Source organism: Drosophila guanche, unplaced genomic scaffold (assembly GCF_900245975.1).
Source record: "Drosophila guanche unplaced genomic scaffold, DGUA_6, whole genome shotgun sequence".
NCBI classification, from domain to species: domain Eukaryota; kingdom Metazoa; phylum Arthropoda; class Insecta; order Diptera; family Drosophilidae; genus Drosophila; species Drosophila guanche.
In genome coordinates, this window is record NW_022995743.1 from 13,740,108 (window position 1) to 13,764,786 (window position 24,679).

A 24,679-nucleotide genomic window follows, 5' to 3' on the forward strand; every position below is an offset into this window, starting at 1 on the left:
CGTCAATGACCATGACAATGATTATGCCACCGACAAAAAAAACTTTTCGGTCGTCATTGTTTCCTTAGTGACTCTGCGGACTAACCTTCCAGACTCGCACCTTCCTCGCACACTCTCACTCTTGCTCTGACGCCCTCTCTCTCTCTCTTTTTCTGCTGCCCAAAAGTTTAGCAAACAAAACTTTTCCATTTACTCGGCCAGATGAACTGTTCGAGTACTTGTGACGTGCATTTCCACGCTGTCGCCATTGAGGTTTGTTCCTTTTGACGGCCATCGCTGCCATCTGGAAAGAACAGTCTGGAAGGTAAAAAAAGAGAGGAAAGAACTTTTGTCACCTGCACTTGCAAAGAAAACTAAAAGAAAACAGAACAAATTGAATGATAGTTGCATTTGAAGAAGCTTGAATACCCTTCAAATGGGTCGATCGATGGGTATGTCTAAAAGATTGACAATTTATATACATTATTTTTGTGCACAGCAGAGAGCTTTCCTAGCTTCAGAACAGAAAGCTACAGGGGTTCCATAGCAGACACCTTAAGGTATTTTAAAGAAGACTGCTTTAGGGGTTTCATAGCAAACAGCTTTCAAAGTGTCATAGCAGGCAGTCTTAATAGTTTTTCAGCGCCATGCTTGCGGATTTTCATATAAATAATTTATTCTCTTCCATCTTATTGGAAGAGTATCTGTGCATGTGACACGGCAAATCATTTTTCGAGCTGCCAGAAACTTTCGTGTCCTGTAGGTTGTATGCGTGTACTTACTTGCCCGGTCCGCCGTGCAACCCATATATTAATTGAAGGCCCATCACAGCCAGGCTTCCCTTGTTTGCCCGTTTGTTGAATCAATTTGAGGCAACAACTGATGAAGCAGCAGCAGTGGAAGTGCCACAAGTGAAGTGGAGGTGGCAATGGCAGGCAAAAGTTTGCCTGAAAGTCGCAGCCAGAGCAGGAAGGAAGCCAGGCAAGTGGATGTCGAAAGGGAATAAATCAATCAATTGCAGCCAAAGAATACTTTTGGCCACGCCCTGTTTTACGGGTGTTCATTTTATTCTTCCCTTTATTCGGGCCGGGCTTCATTCTATTGTTTTTGCTGCTTTTTTTTATACATTTTCCCATTGTTTGGCGGAACTAATTAACTTCCATTTAAATGAAAAACGAGCTGCTATTTGTGCAGCCCATCGAATGAGCATCATAAAGTCAGTCAGGAGAGAATAATGGCCGACGGCTGGGGGCGACTCTTCACGCTTCACGCACCCACATGTCCGCTCAATGGGGCGTATACGTAATTTGAAGGAGGCAGTAGTCGTCCGGCCCCGTCCTGAGATGCTGTTAAAATTAATGCCAGCTCGTAAGTTTTACAAGGAATTCAATTTTTTGTTTTTTCTCCTTGCCATTTCTACCAAACCGGATAGCAAGACGAATGAATAGTGGTGGGGTCTTCCTTTATTGGAGTCCTGCCTGTCAATGGAAAGTTTTGCCATTAAATTGCCCTTTGTCCCCACGTAATCGGTTCTGCCTTCTGTCCCATCCAGAATGAGGAGTCGGAAACTCCTTCTGGAGGCTGAAAAGGAAATGCATTCCAATGGTTTTGGTATTCATTATTCGATTTTATATTATTCATTTATTAACAGATCTCGTTTTAAAAATGCAATAGGTTTCATATGCATTACATTCCACATTTGTCGGTATATTTGTCTCTCACGAGAGTTTTTCTTTCGTTTTTCCGCTTTTTATACAATTTATCAGAGATGGCGATTGCGTCTATAAACTATGCATTCTTGTTTGTGTGTTTGGTTTCATTTATCCTTATAGATCTTATGCTTTATTTAATTATTGTTTTCCCTTGTTGGCTACTGTACAATGCTTTAGCCTTTCTCTATATTTAATCTCAGAAATTGGACATGCATACACACATACATACAGACTAAGTACAATTCAATAAACATTCGCATTCGCATTCGCATTCCATTTAAGTTTAAGTTTCAATTAACATTAACATCAACATTAATGTGTCATCTCTCTCATGTTTAATCTAGTTTGTGGTAAGCATTCAAGTCTTGTGTGTCTTCTGTTCGAATTTTACTCTCAAATGATACATGGATGGGTGTTATCTTAGGTGTAATCATAGTCGTACATCAATTGAACATTTATCTATTTAAATACATATAGAAAGAGCGAAGCAGCACAATGTTTTTTTATATTTTTTTATTATTCTTTGTTTAACAAATATATCTCTTTGGCAAAAACGTACACATCGAACCACTTGTGATTTTCGTTAAATGTTTTCAACAAAATAATTATCTACAATAAGTCTTATTTCGTCAAATGTAAAGTCCTAAACTAAGTGTACCATAAATCTAAATCAATGACAAAAACGCAAAACACAAACGTCAGAGTCACTCTCCTTCAGAAGCATGTGCGGGGAAGACATACAAGATTCGGGGCGCACCGGGGAGCGTTAAGAATTCTAAGAGATAAAGATAATTTTACAAGATACTCGTACTATCCCATTTCATAATTGAATATTGAGTGCAAGCGCATTATTCAATCACTTCCACTAGACCTCGGACACAAATTCGCTGTGCAAATTTCGCATAAGAGAACGGATATCATACGAACATTTAGGATACTTTTAAGGGGGATACGAGAATGTGTGTATGTGCTGCCAATGGAACAGTGGTATTAGTTATAGCTACATACATATATATATATATATAGCACTGTATGTTCTGTCGGGTTTCTAAGAGAAAGAGTTGTGAGTCGAGATTCTATGCTACGTTTTACATTTATGAAATCTGTAGCATTTTGTGTTTCTGTTTTGTATATGTGTGTGTGTGTGTGTGTGGGTCGATATACCTGCATTTATCCTGTATTTATCGTTAATCGTTTATAGTTAATTGTCGTATATAGTTAATCGTTCATCGCTTGTTATCGCTAATAGTATGATACAACTGGAAAAGTGTTTTTATAGCTTTGTTTTTGCTTGCTGATTGGATGAGTAGTTCTGACATTGAATTCGGTTTGACTGCGGTCCTTAGCTACTTACAAGTATTTATCTATATCCTAAACATTTCACACACGAGTAAATGCTAATTGTTAATGCAATTTTGGCCGCACTAAGAGATGGGTAATAAGCTATACAATACACGTATCTATAAGTTATAGAGGGGTGGGGTTACATACGTATTCCATGTGCCATCAGGGTCTCTGGGTTTGTCTGCGGCTGCCGGCAGCAGTTCTCTTTTCTTATTCTCAAAACTCAAAATAAATTCAAATGTTGGGGGCCCACATAATAAATGCCTTGAACAACAGGTTATGGGCCTACCCTCCCTCCTTTCCATCCCTACACGCAGACACTCGATTATAGTGCGCACAATTTTCCTGCTCATTTAACTTTTATCTGTGGCAAGTACAATCACAATTATTCAATAGCGGAAATCCTAACCAGCGAAACGAACAGATACGTAACTACGTACAATGTGTGGGCGTGGTTGAGCATACACAGATTCCCACAGACACTCGCATACAATAGTGGCTTCATTTTCATTTTCATTTTCATTTTAATTCTTAATTCCATTTTCAGCATTTCGCGCATTTTTCTGGTTTTCTTTGGAGGATTCCTCCTTTGTCGTTGTCTTTGTCTTTTGCTGGTGGTTTTCTTTTTGCCTTTGTCTATGCGTTAATTTCAAAGATAATTTCACTTTTAATTACACAGTCAAGCGAGTTTTCCTTGGGTTTTCTTTTCCATTGCTTGCCACCATCATCTTGAAATTCCCAAAAAAATCAAAGCAGAGCAGAGCAGAGCAGAGCTGAGCAGTTATTCATTTGTGATAATCCACAGCAGACAGACGTAGCTGCTGCTCCCTCTTTGCGAGTATATCCAGCAATTACAACTAAATGAATATTAAAATCTACACACACACACACTTCCTATCTGTTTCAAGGAGTTGGAACTGGAGCTGAAGCTGAAGCTGGAGCTGCAGCAATTATACCCGATGCTTGAAGATCTCGAGAGCTAGAAAGTCAAAGCCAAAGCCACTAGCATTCAAGAAGTGAACAGAGCAGAGCGCCTGTGTTTTATGCTTTTCGCCTCAACAAGGCTTCCACAAGGGTTCTAGAAGTTCTCAGATTGTCTTCAATGCCACAGCTAATGGGCGCCTCCCATTCCCATACCGATTCTCAGTTCTAATTCTAGTTTCCCTCCCTACCAATCCCATTCCCATTGCCACATCCAAAGATTTTCCCCATGTCACGCTCGCTGAACTGCGTCGAGTGGCAAATGAAAACTGTTTATGTGCCGCAAAAGCTCCACTCCACTCCACTCCACTTCGACTGGTACTCGATGAATGCCTTCTGAAGGATAAACTGCTGTGTGACTGTGGGGCGTGGCAGTGCCTGACATTCCGTCCATGGGGGATCTGGTATACAAGTATCTTTTGCCATGAATGTGTTTACAGAAGAGTCTGAATAATGAATTTCAAGGCTCCCCCAGCGCTCCTACAATTTTTGCACTTGCATAGAAACAGGAATTGGATTTGCTTTCAACAATAAAATGGGAATAAAGAAATATCAAAATTGAGAAAATGTATGTTAGAATTATCAATTTGGCATTCTGATGTATAATCAATTCATCTGCCTGTTTTGTAAGTCTGTGAATCCTATTTGTAGGGTGTCCTTCTAGTCAAGAGTCCTGCTTTATCAGCGCTACAATGAGTGGGGGGCCTGTCAATATTTTCTAGAAGCGGGAGGGGCAGCTTCCAGCGGCTGTCAACCTTCAACTTTTGGCGACCATGGCCACGACCGGTACCGGTGCCGATGCTGCTGCTGCTGCTGCTGCTGGTTGCCGTCCAGGGCAATCACGTGCCCAGTCGACTTGAGCCCCTAGCACGCCCCAGGGAGCTGTCAAACGGCTTTGGACCGTTTCGCGTTCCACTAAAGAAAATTTCAAATTATTTTCACTTGCCTCCTTCAGAAACTTACTGGTGGTGCCACTTCCACTGCCACTGCCACTGCCACTGCCATTGCGCCTCTGTTGAACGTTTTTGTTATTCCTGCTGCCGGCTAATTAGTAAAACTCTCTGCGAAATTATGCTCACTCCCCAAATGCCACCCATTCTGCCTGCTGCCGCTTTTCTTATCTAAATAAACACCCAACCATTGTGTGGGTGGCAGGCGGGTGGGGGCTCTGTTGGGGCATTAACGAAAAAAGACAGACAGATCCAACAAAAATGCTGGATAAAATTTACATAAACTAATTCGTTGGCTGATTTGAATAAGGTAATGGGAGGAACGTTAGTGCCTGTCCGCTGGACAACCGCTTCCGTCGGCAACCTGGCTATACGTAGAAATGGAGATGGATGGGATACTGGATGCAACCCACAGAAGAGAAAGCTCCTAGACTACATAGCTTAGATATATATATATATATATATATGTTTTGTTATGTATATGTTAGGTAGGTTGACGATAGGTTAACTTTATAGCTGCCTGCTGCCTGCTGCACCCCGCGCCCCTCCAATCCGGGGCACTAGTATCGGGATTCAGTGTTGTTGTTGCTGCTGTTGCTGCCGCCGCCGCCGCCGCCGCTGGTGGCAATTGGGACACCAGCCTCAGCCTACAGTTATACGAGATGCCCGTCCGCATCTGTGTAGGCCACTGGGATGCCACCAGCGGAGGCAGCGGAGACTGCGGCGCCCCCGTTGAAACTGCTCATGGCCGCTCCCGTGGGGTCGTAGGTGGCGCTGGTGGTCATCAGTAGGTTGCTGCCCATGCCGCTGCCCTGTGCTGGCAGATTGAGTATCTGCAGGCTGCCCATGGGCGCGGAAACTGGCACACCCACACCCACTAGGCTGGCATTCAGAAGCTGCTGATGCTGGTGCTGCATTTGGTGTTGCTGTTGGAGCTGCTTGCTACGGTTGGGATCCTTAAGGATGCCGTGGGGCTGGCGGGGCAGCGTGCTCGTGGTTGCAGCCGTCGTCATGCTGCCATTGAGCATGGTGCTCGTGGTGAGGGTGGTGGCGCTCAGATTGACGGGATGCAGGTCGTGCAGCATTTGCATGGGACTGCCGCTGACCGCTGTCGTGTGGTGGGTGACATCCGGCTGTGGTATTCCGCGCAATATGCCGCGTCTCAGCGTGCCCGATCCTCCTGCCGTTCCGTTACCCATGAGCGTCGCTCCGCCATTGCTGGCCAGCAGCGCCGCCGCCTGTGACGTCACTGTTATGGGCTGCAGATGCGCCATGGACATGGGTGGGGCGGCGCTGAAGTCCATGGCTGCTGGGTATTCCTAAAAAGAAACAAAACAGAGCAGAGCATTAGGCAAGGGCTGTGGATGCCATAGGCTTTAGCTCAACGGCTCTCGTGCAGAGTGGAGAGAAAGAGGCAGAGGTCGAAAGTTTTCCCATTTAACTGTCGCCCGAGATATGAAGCTGTGGAAACAATGAAAAGCGCCAACAAGCGGAGTTTTTCGACTAAGTAGAATCTCAAATACATTGGGCTATGGGGGGTTGCCATGTACAAAAAACAAACAAAACGAAAAATATTTCCTACAGCGGTAAACACGTTGAAAGTTTTAGCGTGCATAAAAACATGCAAACATATTTACATATTTATGAATGTTGTGCTAATGCTGTCATTAATTAATCAATTAAAATCAGTTATTTCGGACATTTCCCAATAATAATTATTGCAATTATTTGCCATGAATGAAGGTTGTTGGGCGATGCGTTCAGTTCTTACACTCTGCTCTTTTGTGCAGGTCAGTTACTGGTTGAATCAAACGAATGTAGAACATGGAAATGGATTATTATAAATGGTTATTTTTTACCATGAAACCGCTTCGCTATTATTTATTAAATCTTCAATATATTTGTGTACATTTAATGCATTTCCATTCATTCACACAACTTAAATAGACAAGAAAACTGTGGAAAATCCTTATATCTAATCCCTATTGTTAGAGGATGGATAGTTGACTAGTTTCTGCTGCTACTTGTTTTTTGTTTGATTCAAAAGTCAGTGGATTCGGGCAAAGATTGACTCTAACGATGCCATAATTATGACAGCTTTTCAGCCCAACACAAAAATGTGAAAAACATAACTTCCTGGCAAACTTTTTCAACAAAAACTACGACTACAAGAGAGTATTTCGTTTCTGTTGCTTGTTTTTTTTTTTGCTTTAGTTGCTGCAAGAAGAAACAAACTGTCTACAAGTGGATTTCTAGTTCAATTGACATGACACTTTGTCATGTTGGCAGTCACCTTCACCGAGCCAGACTCGGACCCTGACCGAATAGCAGCTGAGGGCACAGAAGTTTTCCACCACGTAGCAACTTTGAAGTTTCAGGTTGCAAAACTCTCAACTTGTGCACCTAATTGGAATATTAAGAAGAGCAAAGTGAATTGAACATAGTGCGGCACCTACAATTGGCAAGAGGAACCCTCCCCTGAAGCCTGTACCAGCATTATCCTGGGGGAAGGAGCAGCAGCGGTGGTGCTGAACAACACATTAGAGCCGCCACACTCAGCACTGATTAACAGGGCCAGGGACAGGGCCAGGGACAGAGGGACCCACAGCGGACATTTTGTATCAGTTTACAAAGTTAAATTGTCTTTAACGAAAACTTTGAGCCGTTGCTAAACTTGAAGATGGGTTTGGTTTTCTTGTCCTGTGGGTAGTTTAGTGATAGGATAGGGACAGGCCAACTAGCTGTAAAGGGGTTCCCCCTTCCCCCACCAACAACTTTTTGGCCACTTAAAGGCTTTTGTATGCCGCGTTTGCTAATTCTCCATGTTTATTTTTATTTTTTTGTGGAGTAACTTCCCGGCTTTGGGGCTCTGGGGTCCGTGTCCGTGCCTCATTATTTGCTGTTGCTATTGTTGGCTAAGCGCGTATTGTGTAGTGCGGCTCTGGCGAGAAGTTCATTTTGTGTAAATAGAATAACCAATTGGCATTGGGGGGGGCACTCGACACGACACACTCGAGCACGAGCGCCCTTCCTCTCCCATAAAAGGAGCGCACAAAACTTTGCGCATTAAGCCACTAAACTTGAGCGGCGCCAAAGTCTATGAAGAATATTTACAGCTCCAGCTACAGCTACAGCTGCAGATACAGCTTCAGCCCCCTTATTTATTTAATCGTCGCATCAGCTGTGCCACTCATTCGCTCTTCTATGAATTTTAAAACAGACACACAAAATAAAGAGGAAAACCAAAACACTTTTGTATCTCGAATGCGTAAAGTATCTGACGAATGTCGGACGGTTCGTTGGAACGGCTTCTGCTTCTGCTTCTGCTGCTGCTGTAGCTGTAGCTGACATTTCCCAGATTCCGTATCCTTTGTCCACAGAATGCCTGACAATGAATGGGTGGCGTCTGGTGTTGCTGCTGGGGGCAGGGGCACGCAAAAACTAATTGAATTTAAAACTGTGCAAAACTCAACTTAACAAAGTGAACCGTAGTTAAGTTGTCCAGTGAAAGTCAGGGACTTGGACCCGGGCCCCTATCCCTGCAGGGATCTGCCTTCTGCTCATGCAAACTCCAGCCTCTGGCCCAGCATTATCCTGGCTGCTGCTGCTGGTCCTTCAGCTCCTACACATGTGAGTGCACGTCCACATTGGGACTCTTCTTGCGTACGTCTGGCGGCAGCATTTAACTTATCAGCGATGAAACCAGCCAAATGAAAGCCGAGAATTTTCGGAATGATGTGGGAGTGAAAAGCGGCAAGGAGCAGCACACTGGCAGTCGTAGTTGGAGAGTCAAAAGTTGGCAATAAAATACAAATTGCCGCTTAAATAGTTACAATATGGTTTCTGGACACACAATACTCCAACCAGCCACACAAACGGTTGGATGGATGCCCTGAGAGGCGCTGAGGAGAGAGGCCGTGCGGCCACAACTTGTTTTAAATTGAAGTTTAGTGTTTGACCTCTGACACCCAGTGGCTGTCTGGAGCCAAAGACAAATGAATGTTTAGTGTAGAATTGTCCATCGATTGTTTGTCCGAGTATTGGCACAGCCTTGACCATTATTGATTTCTGAATATACGACTTAAATGGTAATGCAATCTCTGTCAGTGGCGTCCTTCGACAGTTAATTAAGGACTCACTTCGTTTAGGATTCAGCCGTTTGTCATCCATTCATTCGTTTGGCCGTCATAAATGGAAAATTCACTCGGAAGGAGGCTCTCAATCAATTGATGGCTATTGATACGATTGATACGAATAATTCGATTGCGGGCAACCCAGTGAATAGGCTGACTCCCTCCTCCTGCATCCCCTAGCAAACGATTTCCAAACTTTGTTGGATTGCCATTTGGGGGGCGCTTTTTTGTTGTTCTTTTGTTTTTTCCCCGCTCTCTGTGGGTGTCTGTTTTGTCAAGTTTTTCAATTGAAATTTAATTTGATTTACTGTTATAAATTGTCTTTATTCATTTACTGCCCATACGCCAGGGATATGTACCACATCCAGTCGAAGATATCTGGAGAGAACCCAACAGAGAGACAGCTGCCCTTCGGAAAGTAATTTAGTTCCTGGCCAAATGTTTTTGGCCAACCACTGGAGCCCAAGCCCCGCTCCACACGCTCTTGTGTACATTTTGTAATTTTTCTAATGATTTTTATCAAATAATTCAATTGGGCTGCCCATACAAAGCATTTCTTATGTGGCCCACACAAGGAGGGACCTTCCAGCGCTGTGAAGTGGTCCACACAGATAAATATATATTTATATATATATATATCAGATGTATATTTATACATATGTATATAGTGGAGTGTCATTGTTGAGCAAACCAAACTGAAATTGAATTTTTCTCCCTCGTTGACTAAAAACCGCAAACAAAAGGTTTAGAGTTCCCATGTCCGATGGTGGTCCCTCGGCCAGAAGGGCAGGACCAGTGGACACTTTTGGCCACATCATCTAACAGTGAGATCTGTGCAGGATGGAGGACGGAGATTCCTTCCATGGGGAATGGGAATTGAAACTGAAACTGCGACACAATTGAATAACCAAACAAATCGTACGAGTACAAGGCCCATAAATACTAGCCTGGTCGACTGCTAAAGCATAAATATTATTATATTAGCCATGTTAAATCGTGCGTCTGTGTGCCGCATGTGGCATGCCACTGCTGCCATCTGACATCTGCAGTTCTTCCCCGCACCCCCTTTGCTCCTCCATCATGTAATTTATACAATTATTGAGAGCCAGCGCCAGCGTCAGCGACGCCGTTGATAGGACACATAAATGGAAGCTGGAAGCTGGGCAGGACAGGAGAGGACACCATCGGCTGACTGTCATTCGCCCATCGAGTGTCGTCTTATGTTGTCGCATTTGCACCCCTTTAGTGCCAGAAGTCATCATCAAGCCACAAACTGAAGATGGGGCAAGCAGAAATCTCAGTGGGGCAAATACTGTACGTAAAGGGCGCTACATAAATTCCTGAAATTGATTTCCTCATGTTTATTACGAAATTTTGTGGAATTTATATTGGCTTGCAATGCGACAGAAGCAGCCAAAGAAGGTATACAAAAATGTGCGTGATGTTTATGTGATGTTTGCTGACATTCCGGGGTTTCTTCTTTATTCTGTCTCAAAAGGCATTTATCCTTTAGCTGCCATACGCTGCGTATGCGCGATATTAAATTATGTATCTTCAGGAAATAGTGTTTACTTTTCGTTAGTCGTTTGATGGGGGAGCGGCCTGCATGCAACCATCGGCTGTAGCTAAACTCTGGCTGGAGCAGCTTACTTATAATGCTTTTAAGTTTGTCATTTGTCTTTACACTGTTGCTGTTGCTGTTGCTGTTGCTGTTGCAGGGACACTGAAGCTGCAGCGCGGGGATTATAAAAGTCGAAGCGCGTTAAATGCCACAGCAGGGAGATGGTGTGGCAGCTGTCTCTCTGGCACAGTCTCTACCCTCCCTCCATTACCCCATTGCATTTCCCGGGAGCACTCTTCCTGATCGATACCCCATGTATTTATGGAGCCTGCAGCCCCCTCTGGCATGGTTTTGCATGGCAGGATGGAAAATGCCAAGTCTTCCTCTATAAAACTTTGGTTAATTGAGCGAAGTAATCCACGGCTGGGGCCATGAGGCACTGGGGCACTGGGGCCGGCAGGGTAAAGATGGCCACGGATCAGAGAAGGTAACTGCAGATGCGGGCAATTAAGCTTTCCGCTGCCAGTGCAGCAGCTGTTTGGGTAAGCTTGGGTCTTAGCCAAATCCCCCCTGCCATTGGCGGTTCAATGATCTCTGCATATTGTTAAGTAGTGGGGCTGTAGTCAAGTTGGGAGTCTCTTCTGGCACTTACCATTGGCGGATAGGACAGATATCTGTCGCTGTTCATATTATAGTAGGAGCCATCTGGCGGCGGCGCTGGCGACGGGGACGGTATATAAATGCCCTTGCTGATTAGCATCTGATCATCCCGGCTCATATGGATGGCGGTGGCATTACCATTGTTGTGCCTCGGGTGTGGCAGCGTGCAGGCATTCACTGTAGACCCAGAAGATAAAAGAGTGTGGCATTAGCTTAAACAACAATTTTCAAATTAATTTTTAGCACATCACTTGACGCAGGATTTTCGTTCTCACATTCCCACCCAATCCTAGTTTTTGTTGGCCAAAGTGCTGATGCCACTCGACCGCAAATGGTGCAAGAGGCACATTGAATTTCGATTTTTAAAACTGCCAATGACAGATTTTATGCATTGCCATTTCGTGTTAAAGATATGCCCGAAGATGCTGATGGTATTTGTAAGCATCTGCACTGAGTGAAAAAAACTGCATCTAAATTGGGAATGAGTCCTCAAAATGAATGGGAAACTATTCAAACATAAAATTTAATATTACTTTACTTCTTGACTTATAGAAAAAACTCTAATAAGCGAAGTATATTAATCCCAAAGAAAGAGTTTTATTGCCCCCAAAATTATGAACAGCAATTGAGATTGAGATCAGCCTCAACACGTTCTTTGTTGACTTATTTCCCTTCATAGATTGTTAGACTTAGATAAGAGCAGAAGAAGTCTTAACCATTGAGTTTCGTTTACACTTTGCCACTGCAGTGTGCGAGTGTGTAGCAATAAAAAAAGATGCAACACCTTGCTGCTGCTGCTGCTGCTGCTGCTGGTGCTGGTGCTGGGTTTGGTTCTGCCTGATTTCATGTGCAAACGTTTGGAAAGAAACTGAAAGCGAAGGCCATTAATTGCAATGGATACGATGGGTGGCGTGGGTGTGCTGTCTGTGTAGCCCACTGCATGATAAGCCTTCCCAATAAATATGCAAATGTCAATGGAGTCCTGTCGACTGGCCATGACTGTTGCTGCTGCTGCTGGCTTCCTGCCTGCCTGCCAGCTGGCTCCTCCACCTTTTTTGGGGCGTGACAAATTGCTATGACACACACACACACACATTCCCACCGGTTCTTGCCACACAACACATCGTATCGCCAGGAGTTGCTATAGCCACATCACGAAGTAGATGCTGCTGCTGCTGCCACCGCAAGTGAGATGCTGTCATACGGATAGGCGTAAAACCCGCAAACGTAACAAATTTGATTGTAATTTTCCACAAAATAGGACAAGACACGACTCCACACCACTCCAACTGGCAGAGAGAGAGCGAAAAAGAGAGAGCGTGAAGGCGGTATGTTCTGAATTTCCTGTTGTTTGGCCTGCCCGCAAAAGTAGGCAACAATAATTTTGTTGCAAAAGTTCGAGCAGCGACAGCGTCGGCGGTGACAAATCGAAGGGAAGGACAAAATGAAGAAGGACCCTAAGCTTCTTTTGGGCCATGTTCATCTTGTGGCTTTCTTACTCTTTGCATATGTGTGTGTGAGCCATGAATTATTGATTTTTCGATCAGGGCAAAACAAACGAAAAAAAAAACAAAGCAATGGATCTTTCCCTCTTTTCCCTCGAGAGGTGAGCTTTTGTTGGATAATTGTTGCGTGGGTCAGGCTGGTGCTGGCACTTGGGGAGCGTCCGCCCACATCTTATTCTTTCCATTCATTTGTTATTAATAACATTTGTGGCAGCCAAAATAAACCATCCAGAAGCCACTACTCCGCAGGGTGGCGTGCTTGCACTCACTCAAGGTCGTGGGCTGCCTCAGAGATTTAGTTGACTTGTTGCCTCACCCATTCCCCTGCCTCACAACTGCCGCTGCACGTTCCTGGCGCTCATTAACAAGGCAGCGCGTGGAAAAGTATCTCATTAAAAGTGCGGTGCAAGCTTTTCCCTCCGTTTTCTTTTCTTTTGTGGGGTAAATGCAATTGCATTTTCGGTTGCTGCGGCGAGGGATGAGCGGCAGGAGGAGGAGCTGTGAATGCCCCTCCAGCGGGGGTGGTTGCCCAAAATTTATATTCACAAAAATATCCCATTCAAAAATAAAAAAAAAGAACCGAGAGATAACAAAAATTTGACGCCAACTAACAAAAACAATTTCCGCTTGCGCCCGTCCAACCGCTAGAGCGACGAACACGCCCCCTCTTAAGCTTGTATGCATGCGCCATGGTGGCAGCTTCTCCTGCTCCTGCTTCTGCTCCTGCCCCCATTCCCAGCAATCTGCACGCTTGAAACAACAGCCTTGGGCGCTCTCTTGTTTGAGATTCAGCTTCCGGCAAGCATTTTAATTTTTTGTGCCACGTGGGGGGGGATTCTCTTGAACCTCCCCCTTACTATCGCCTGCTCGCTTCCCCCTCTCTGCCTATCTGCTCTTTTGGTGCTTTCTTTGCTTTTTTTCTTCTTTTATTTCTGTTTTGGTTTTGCAGTGGTTTATACTCTCGCAAAGGGTATTACGATTTGTGCATCTACAAATTAGTAGAAATTCGATTTAGAAACGAAATTGTTCCAATAAGAATCAACCTGAAACCAGAATACATTTTGAAATTTATTTTTGTATGTGAATTGTTGGGGGAATATTTCGTTGGTGGCTGCAAGACCCCTAAAAGGTAGTTCTTCTCTCCTTCTCTCTTGCTTTTGCTTTAGATTTTTTGGCGTGTGTTTCCTTTCTGTTCTGTTCTGTTCTGCTCCTTCGCTGTTTTCTTTTTGTTTTGTTGCGAGCAGAAAGAACATGACATACATACAAACACACAGACAGACATCATTATGCGTGTCGCCTCAGTAAGGTAAGGCAGTTCTGGGGCTATCTATGTAATTCCTGGTATTTCTTAGCGACTGCTCGCAGAGCATCTCATTCTCCTTCAGTTCCTCCATCTGACCAACAACAAAATTTACATATCGTTGACATAAGGTAATTGTGTGGGGGCAAACCTTAGCCATAGGGCATGGAAAATTCCCATTGGAGGATAAGTTTTGTGCAGCTAATGTATTTGTATTATTTCTACGCTTTTGCATTTCAAATGCATTCAATTCTTACTCTCACTTTGTCTTACTTTCCCCTCTTTGCACTCAGCTGTGGTTCTCCCTCTCTGCCCACTGCTGTTGTTCTCTCGTTACTCTCAGAAGTTGTTTTGAATTGATTTCATAGAATGATGGAAAGGTAACTGTGTCTGCTGGCTCTTTGGTTATTATGCTTCCACTTTCATGTGTGCTTTCTTTTCCTTCCTAAATTCGCAAACCTTAAATTAGCGCAGACATGAACGTGATTTCGTAGCTGCTGCCTGGGCGGCATGTGGCAGAGACACCGAACGCATACACATGCACATTTGGGGAGGAGAAGAGGCCGATGCATGCATCAATTGAAAATCAAGACTCTGACAAAAACTTTGCTGCTCAATTACAATTAAGATGGAGATGCTGTGCTGAAATTGAATTTTCAGCATGTCCCCACACTACTCTCCCCTTTTTCTCTCTGCTCCTTTTTCGGTTTCGATTTCGCTTTTTTTTTTTTGTATTTTTCTCTCTTTCGTTTTTACGATTTTGTTTCAGTTGATGCTCTTTTTCGCTGATCTGTAATTTATCTCAATTTATGTAGTTTCTCCTTTCCCTTGGTGGAATAAATATATTTACTCGTTTTATGCGTGCAAGAATATTTTCTTTGATCATTTTATGGATTGTAGGGTTTTTATTAATTAATCGTTTCAATTGCTGCTTTCTTTTCAATGCAGTTTGCAAAGGGCATCTGAGAGCCAACGGCATTTCCGTTACCCTTTTTTTTTTGCTCTCTTACATTTGCTTTGATTGCGCTGCAATCATGGCACAAAAATCAAGCCGAAACGAGTGCAACTCTGCCCAGAGGGGTGGGGAGAAGGGCTCTGGATTGAGCAGAGGGTCAGGGATCAGGCAGGGGTCAGGGTCTCTGCACTGACGTGCAGGCAGCACTCGTGAAAACTTGCTCGAACTTTTTTATTTTGTACAGCTCGAAAGTTAATTATCTAAAGGCTTATTTTATTGAGCAGAGCTAGCTCCATTGACTTACCAATATTATTCGGATATAATACTGGCAGTGTGCCATCCTTTTGGTATCTGGGTGGTGGCATATCCGCGCCCTCCACCAGATATGTTGATGCCGCCTTTTTTCGTGCTTCATCCTAAAGAGAGAGAGAGAGAGAGAGTGAAAAAAGAGTGTGAGAGTTATACATACATGTCCTATATTTATTATCCCATTCCCCGTTTTGAGCAATGCCCCGTAATTACTTTTGGCCTTTAGTTTCTGTGGCAAAAAAGGCGTTGAAAGTCGTTGGCGCGTAATTGACAGCCACAATGACAGTGGCGACACGCGGGACGGCGACGGGACAGCAGCAGCAGCAGCAGCAGCAGCGGCCGGGCTCTGTCTGATTTATAACACGCGCGGTCGCAGTTTACGCACTTTACATACTTCACAGGCGCCAAATCAGCGCCCAGAGCCTCGTGTGCCCCTGCAGCTCTTTTTAGAGGCCGTTTGCTGCGGTTTTGCTGCCGCTTCAAGATTACGGGCGATAATAAATGATTTTAATAATTTGAAACGATTTGTTTGCAGCAGCCAGAGGCCTCATTCTTGCTCATTCTTATTGTAATTCTCAGTGTTAGTACCAGAGTTGGTCCTCATCATCATCATCAGCCGTCGCGTAATTAATCACGACGTCTTAGCGACGACGTTCGAGGCATGCCGCTTCCGTTTCCGCCTCGCTTCGTCTCCTGGCTCTTGGCTCTTGGCACTTCCTGCCGTTGGTCCTTGAATCTTTCATCTCAAGCATTGGTAATAGCTTAAAAGCCAAAGTGCGGCTCCTCTTGGTACCCCAGCAAGACATCCACTTGGACTCATCATCATGGAAAACTGCCCAAAAATGCCAGACTTCTTTTTATCCCTCTTTTCATTTCTCCTTTTATCCCTTTTTTTTGTGTATTTTGTTTGTTCCATTCACAAATTGCATATTCATGCCCCTCGACAACAAAAAATGGAACTAAAAAATAGTTCGAGGATGCACAGAGAGACTCGTGGTGTATACTCACAATATATTCCGGCTGGCTGCCGCCCTCATTCGAATAGGATTCGCTCTTCTCCGAAACGCTGGACAGCGTCTCGCCGGTGACGGTGTCATTATACGAACTGGGCGCGTACATCTCGATGGTTGCCGTTTTTCCTGGTTGATTTGTAGTTTCCGACACTGCCCGGCGGCAACCAAAAACCAAAAAAAAAAATGCCACGAAAAACGTGTAGCAAAAAGATGCACGTTGGAACGTTGGAACGTTGGAGCGGCGGCAGTGCACAAATATTGAAAAGGTGTAATTGGCAGTGACATTCCGAAAATTGATGATTGGGGACGACATCATGGAAAAATGGAGTAAAGGCGGAAAGGGCCAGAGACAGCACCACAGATACACAGAGCCAGAGCCGGAGACCAATTGGAAGGTGATGGCATTTTGAGGTGGCATTGGGCCAATTTTATGTTGGTTTCAGGCGATGCAAATCAAATGCAAATAGCCAAGAATGCCATTGACCCAGAGGAAACCAACGAATGAGAGTGGATTAAAGGGGTGCGGTTAAAGCCGGCGGGGTTAATGGGAGTTTGGGAGTTTTGGGTGGGGTTGCAGTGCCGATGTGAAAGCATTGGGTGGGGGGAAAGGCCATTGTTTTAAATTATTCACATTTGTTGCAGCAGCCATTCGTTGATGTTGTGCAGTTCAATAAGAGAGAGAGAGAGGGAAGGGTGAAAAAAGTACATAAAGTCGTAATGTGCCAGGCAGAAGTTCCAGCAAAAACAAGTTGTAAAAATTCAAATTTAATCATTTATGGAATAATTTACGCAATAATTAACAAGTGTTTGCCACATGCCACATGCCAAAGTTGGTGTATTTGTTCAAATTCCATTCCATTTGAGTGTTCCAGCACATATGAAAGAGAGATATGTAAGAAATGTAAGAAATATGTTATGGTAAATATTATGAAACATTTTTCAGTTGCAAATTGCCATTGTTCCTTGCTGTTGCTGCTTTTCGATACATTTTCATACACAAATCTATAACGATTTCGAGTCAGCAAAAAAAACAAGAAACGAGAAAGCCATTGACACGTGTGCCCCACGCCTCTTTGGTAGGGTAGGGGGGGGGGGGGGGGGGGGGGGGGGGGGGGTGGGGCACTATGTTGCCAATAGGTAAATGGACACTAACTCTGCCGCCTATCGCCATCATCATCATCATCATCGCTATGGCCATCGTTGTCGTTGCCGTTGTCGTTGTCGTTGTCCTGGCCATTCCAGGAAAAAGATTATGGCCAAACGGTTTCTTAATAATACATTCTCCCGTGTCCTGTGTGGGTGGATTGGTGGCACGTACTCTTCGTTTACGTGACATGCGGCAACTATTAGCCCCATCTCATGCAGAATTGCTTTAGGTATTTTGTTAATTTGGGGCCACTATCAAACAAAAGGCATGTCTTCTACACGCACATAAGCGTACATATGTACACATACAATGTACACTCGCTCGTAATACTCGTAAATATTTAACAAATTGAAAATGAAATTCGTTTTGCTCTGCTTTTACCAATTCCCATGATATCTGCACACATCCACACACACACACTCGAATGAACACATTTTTTCATCGACTTACACAACTTCCCCTCTTTAGTTTCAAATTGTTGTTGGATTGCTTGTTGGTTGCTTTCAAATACATTTTTTATGATTTTAATAACGTTTGCACGCATTGGATTTTAATTCATTAAACATATGCATTTATGTATAAGTGTATGTACTTACACACATACATACATATGTTTGTATACGCCTCAGGAAAACAACTGTTGGCATGCCGAAGCTTGCTGTTAGTATTCATACAGATACCCTTTCTTTTTGCTGTGCGGAGGACTGGATGTTCACAGCGGCTTCGATTATGTTTACAATTTTGTTTTGCTTTGCGCACTTTTTCGACCATATGTGCATGTAAATTGGGCAAGGAACGTCTTAGCCAATAATATTTGAATAGCCTCTCCTAGGGTACAAACATAACCACATAAATGTGTAATTAAAAATTGAAAATGCATTTAATTGCATCGACTGCAATGTCTGTGTGTGGTAATAAACAGCTGCAGCATTTGGATTTAGTAGTGTTTAAATGCATGAGATATCCCACACACACACACACACACACACACACTTAAACATTCACACTCACACATTCAATGAGTGGAAACCCCCCCACATTTGAGTGGAGCCAATGGCTTAGGGAGTGAAAATCCTTTTTATGGCTTTTCTCACTTGTTTTTATTCTATTTATGATGGCAAAATGTGATGATTCCCTAAATATTTGGGGTGAAGGGTAAAGTAATAGACATGGCTTTAACCAATTAAAGCAATTAGAAACAAAAACCTTGCTCCAAGAGCGAGTGAGAGATTGTATTCATAAACAGAATGGTTGCTAAGCCCCATAGAGTCTCTACCAAGCACTGACTTGTGGGTTACAAAGGTGCGAGGGAAATCAAACACTCCTAGCATATTTATTTACATAATACGTCAACCAATTTACATCCATCGGTTTACACTCGTGGGCTAATTCTTTTTCTCTGACAGATCCCAGACGTAACGAACAGACAGACATGCCTCGACAGGAACCTCTGGTTAGGGTATTAACCAGGCCACACGGGCCTCCCCCACACATTGACACACACACACACTGGGCCAGCGCACAGATGTGCCAAATAATCCGTATCCGCATCAACATCCGCATTCAGCGTCCGTCTGGGGGGACTATTCCCGCCGCATAGAAAGAGATTACACACAAACATATTTTGCACTTATGCTGGCAACCAGAACTTCAGGTCACAGAGTCCTCCCGCCCGCACAGTGTTTGGAGCAAGTGACCATGGGACAGCGGATTTATTTTGCTTTTTGCGCTCTCCCCGAAAATATATGTACATAGGTACGTGTGTGTACATGAATACATCCATATTGTTGTATGTGTTTTTGAGCCACAGCTTACAGAGAGATCCTGTGGTCGCTAATGACGCCACCGTCAGTGGCAGTCGAAACGTCTGCTTTGAAGGTCTTATTCTATAATCTCTCGCTCGTCCTTGGACGAGGCAGGAGCCGCCTCCCTTTCCTCGCAGAAACTTCTATTATCTGCTGGTGTTTTTTTGTTCATTTTCCATTCGGTCATTTGAATGCCAGCGAGTGCATTGCAATCGAGCTGAGTTATTTCTTGCTTTTGTCTTTGCTCTTCAGAATTTATGATTTCCTTCTCCGAATGGAGAGTGCAGGCAGAATGTGGGCGCTGGAGAATGTGAAGGTGGTGTGTGGTGGCTGTTAGCAGTAGGTGTCTAGGGACAACGTCCTAAGCAGCAAAGTTTTCGACATTGCTGACCCAGCAGTCCTCTTGCTTGTGCTTCTGCTCTTTGCCCGAGCGCTTATCTCTGCAGATTGCTCTCTCTCTCTCTCTCGCTCTCGCTCTCTCTCCTCCTTTTACGTACGCCCCAAACCCAAACCCGAATCCAGTTCCATTTTCACTGCCAGTCCCCATCCACCGTCAATTGTTTAAAGAGTGTCAAAGTCAAGTGCTGGACTTAGGGGCTGCCTGCGCCAAAAGTCCATCGGATTGAATAGAGTTTCAAAGTGGTCAGTGGGGGAATTCTGCCTGCCTTATCGCCAGGAGCAACGCCACGTTGGCATAAAAGTTTCGACTCGCCAAGTCGTAAAAGTGTCGCACACTCTCTTCTAAAAAGTCTATTCCACGGATCGGGTTGTTTGCAATTTTATTTTTGCGCCACTCAACCCAACAGAACTCTCCACTAAATAAGCCTTTCCCCCCACTGGGGCCTGCCTACCTTTTGCGCTGCCCAAAAACTCTAAAAGAAACTGACTTTCTCACTAAGATAATAAACACACACAGCGCAGCAGCACTGCTTTATTCGTCAAGCACTAGGACGAGTGCTGCTGGGACAGTTTGATCAGGTTACATTGGGCCAGCAAGGAGAAGGGTTTTTATGTACATACGGATACATATGTATGTACTTTGCATGTATTTATGTATATTCCGGGAGACGAGCCTCTCTCATTGTGCACTTTTTTTTTGCAAATATCTTTTAACGCTCTGCACTGCAGACGACTTTTTTCCAACTGCTGCCGTGCCATCTATTACCATGCACTGTGGAAAAAGTTAGCTGAATCGTTTGTAGCTAGAACATATTTCTCGATTTGGGCCCTCTTGTGCGGCCAAGTGTAGAAACCTATAGATTTGAGGGAGCCAGCGAATGGCCATAAACATTAGAAATGACGCTATTCAGGATGGGACAGGCTCAAGGCTCAGGATCAGGGTCCACAGCACATACAAAAAATGAAATATGTGGCACTGGACACCAGCACCAGCACCAGCACCGACACCGACACCGATAACCAACTGGCTCCCACTCTGTTGCCACGCTGGGGCAATGTGGCAGTGTGTTCACTTGTTCGCGGTGGCGATGGAGATGCCGCGCGGTGGCAGTGGTCGATGACCGGACCACTGGACCACTGGACCAGCTGCCAACCGCAGACTTTTGGCATAGTTCATCGGTACAGGGACGACAGAAAGAGAGAGAGAGAGAGAGAAAGAGCGACAACTACAGCGAAAGGCTTCTTAGCCTAGCCAGAGCTTTGCGGTCAGTCGTTTGGTCGATTATCCGTTTGTAGATGGCGGAGAATTGGGGTGGTGCCTGGGGGCAGCTGCCACAAGATGAGATGAGATTGGGCCGGGCCGGGCCGGGCCGTAGCTGGGAGCTGCGAGCTGCGAGCTGGAGTTGCGGATGAATTTTTGACACAATAGCACGAATGCACATTAAAAATGCATATCCAAGGGCTACGGCAAACACCAGTCAAGTTTCTCGCCAGCGAATAATAATACATTGAAATATGCAAAGAGAAATATTCTCCATCTCGGAGGACCTTGCATACGCCTCCCTCCCACCACACCCGCTGGCTGGCTTGCTTGGCCAACGCACCAACAGTTTCTCCTCTCCACTGACAACTCCACAGAAAATATTTATAACAAAAAAAAAAAAATAATAATAAAAATATGACAAAACTGGAACAGGGAAAATGAAAAACGGGAAAAGTAAAAAGAAATCCTTTTGGGCATTGTCAGTTATCGGCTTTTAAAGGAGAGTGAGTGGGTTGGGGGCTGTGCCTAGGGGTTGAGTGCCACTCCACTCTTCGTGCATTGTCATGAAAATGTTTGTTCGGGTTCTTCCTTCTGCCTTTTTATACCCTTCTAAAGGGATTATTATTATTATATAATGTACTCTGCTCATGCATACACAGCTCCCAAATAGCCTCCAAGTCATGTACCCCATGCACAGCATTTCGCTAAAGTATTTTTCTCATGCATCTCTCATGTTTTTAAGTAGTACGAGCAAGAGTGGGAGTAAGAGAGAGAGAGAGAGAGAGAGAGACCAGATCTCGAAGACAAGCGAAGACAAACGCAAGCGACGGGCTGGCTTCAGCAGCTTTTGGCTTGAGTGATCGACCGCGAATAACGGATTCAAAAGAGACGACAAAAATGATAATTGCTTTGAGTTGGAGTGCACAAAAGCAATATCGAAGGTGCCGTTGTTTTGTGTGTTTTGCTTTTTCTGATGTTTCGTATTGGCTAGCCCCATAAGCCATCGGGCAGTCAAAGGGTAGCTGTAGCTTCGGTTAGTTTCTACTTTGATTTGCTTTTGTAGCATTACTGAAATATGAATTTCCCTTTGTGTGGATTTGTCGTGAGTGTGCATTCGTGCCCCTCAGCAGCAGTAGCAACATCTCCATTGTGCCACACACACACACACACACACACACACACACACACAGAGACTACTGAAAATGAAAGACAGAAATAATGGAGTCTATGGCTGGGACGGTTCCTCTCGTTTGAGCAGAGCTCTGCTTGGGTAAAATATCTTATGTATGCCCTGCAGCTGTAACTGTAACTGAGGCGGCCAATGCAACTGCAAACTGCAGCTCTCGTGAGTCGTTCACGCGCTGCCTATTCGTTTGTAAATGTCAAAAATTGCTGGCCTACATTGCCCTACTGTTGCCTACGATTAACTCTGCCAGCAACACTCCCCCTCTACACACTTATGCAAACTCGAGCAAACATATGTATTTACATTTGTATCCTTTGGTCGTTTGTTGAGCGTAAAAGACACATAAAAACTAGCAGTGGAAAGAACTTGCTCTTGGTTGCCTCATTCTTGGTTCGCTTGCAACGTTCTGGCTGTGGAAATAATTTGGTTAGCCAGCGCAATGCCACTCGATGCTGCGTGCAGGCATGCGGCACGTACTATTGGCGATTCGTAGCCTGGCATATTGCGTATACGCCAGTTATGCCACACAGTCAACAGCCCACGAATTGGGTCGAATTTGGGTGTGACTGGCTGCTCTGCTCTGCCTAAAGGAGTGGCGGCCCGCTTGAGGTATAATTTTATATTATTAAACAATCCTCAACTCAAGACTGCAAGGATGCAGCTGCAAGGAGCTGGCAAACATGTCCAACACTTGTCGACACGTGCTCCCTGCTGTATGGTGCTTGCCCCCTGACTTCTCTTCCTGCTGTCTGCAGAGAAAGCAATCTGATTTCGGAAAGATTGTGCATTCAGCTAAGAAAACGATGCACATTTGTCTTGCCCCAGGAGTGGCAGAGTGGCAGGGAACTTCTTCGGGCTAAGCTCCATGTCTGTCTGTCTGTCTGTCTGTCTGTCTGCCTGGGGGTCCAGGATGCATCATTATTTTCTGTCATCATTATATTCTTGTCTTGCGTTGTCTGCTCGTAGAAGATGTGGAAGATGCCATGCTCTCGGCCTTGGTTGCCCCCACGGAAATTGCAAGACTTCGCTCTCTAGCATATGCGGCAGATATGAGCGGGCTTATCCCTTTGACCGCTGGAATATGGGATTGTGCAGGAAATTGTTTAGTGCATTCACAAGAGTATCTTGTGGCCCATCGGAAGCTGCACAACGCGCTCGCATTCGCATCCGTATCCGCATCCGGCGGTGTCACGGAAGTGGTGCCGACTGTCATGTCATGCCTCTTCGCTTTCTTGCTCTTGCGCTCGTAAGAACTCAAATTAAACGGAATACAATATAATCAAGAGGCAGCAACTGGCAATGGCAAAGGCAACGAGCATAAACTACATAAATTATGAGAAAACGAATAAGAACAAGGAATAATGAAATGAAACGAACCTTTCTTGCGACGCTGATGCACAAAGAACCAGGCGACGAGGGCCGCATTGACCAGCAGAAAGCCGAAGGCCGCCAGGGAGATGCCAATTATGACCAGGTTCGGTATGTTACCCGCCGCCGAGTCCTCGCTCAACTCCGCTGGCATCAATTCAAGTCCTTGCGGCAAAAACAAAAGAACCCAAAACGAACAGACCATGAAAATACAAAAAAAAGAAAGGGAATAAAATAAAATAAAATAAAAGTAGACAATAAATAAATACTTAATGCGAAATGACAAAAAGTACATAGACTATAATACATATATCAAAGGGAATAAAATATAAGAACTGAACGCGACATCGCAGTTCCAAATGGATGCCCCCAACTGGACTTCCAGTGGGGATTTGGGTCCGGTTGCCATGGCGAGGCGCACGCAGCAGCCAAATCAAATAAAGAAGCCACCGAGTGACGCAAATCACGTAGTAGACAACCCTCCACACCCCCCACACTCCAGCGAACATGTGGATGGTAAATGAAATTAGCGACGCCATCGCCATCGTCAGCGCATTCCCTGGGCCAACGTTTGACCACGACGCTGCCACACGGCACGTGTCCGTGTCCCGGGCAACGCCCACAAAATTAAAAGGAGCCCGTGCACCCGACAAAGGAGAGACATTGGGTCGCGGCTATTATAAATTCAAATGCCCCCCTTACTCTAACCTCTGTAGCTCCCTATTTTCCAGCAAAGAAACAACAGCAGCAGCGGCAGCAAGGAACAGGAGGAACCACGTAGCATACCACGTTTGAGCCGCTTCTCGTTCCGTTTGTGCAGACAACAGCCGATGACAAACACGTTGAGGAGCACAACAACAATGCCGGCACCGACTCCGACCAGCAGCATGGCCGATGTGCCGCCCAATGGGGTCTGGCTGGTGGTTGGTGGTCCGCCGCCCAGCGATGATGCCGGCTGTGAGGGCGGTGGCGCCTCTGCTTGTGTCCATTGTCCATTTTCCAGCAATGTCCATTAGATGTTGTCGTTGTCGTTGTCGTTGTTGATGAGTGCATAATACAATTCCAATTAAGTGCAGCAAATGGGTTAAATGGAGAACGTTGTTGTTGA

At 44.8% G+C, this 24,679-nt stretch overlaps 1 protein-coding gene across 3 annotated transcripts in view; it reads right to left on the minus strand.

Moving 5' to 3' along the window:
• Nucleotides 1-1,612: 1,612 nt before the first annotated feature.
• LOC117580255 (nephrin) overlaps nucleotides 1,613-24,679 on the minus strand; it is a 58,847-nt gene continuing 35,780 nt past the window's right edge. The window contains exons 17-22 of one of the 3 annotated variants that reach the window (XM_034266706.1): nucleotides 24,358-24,546; nucleotides 23,581-23,736; nucleotides 16,398-16,552; nucleotides 15,385-15,496; nucleotides 11,313-11,497; nucleotides 1,613-6,285 (exon numbers count right to left, since the gene is read on the minus strand). In XM_034266706.1, coding sequence (XP_034122597.1) covers nucleotides 5,620-6,285; nucleotides 11,313-11,497; nucleotides 15,385-15,496; nucleotides 16,398-16,552; nucleotides 23,581-23,736; nucleotides 24,358-24,546 — 1,463 coding nt within the window. In that variant the 3' untranslated portion in view covers nucleotides 1,613-5,619. The remainder of the gene's footprint in view (nucleotides 6,286-11,312; nucleotides 11,498-15,384; nucleotides 15,497-16,397; nucleotides 16,553-23,580; nucleotides 23,737-24,357; nucleotides 24,547-24,679) is intronic. The other 2 variants (XM_034266698.1, XM_034266689.1) reach the window with 2 other exon arrangements.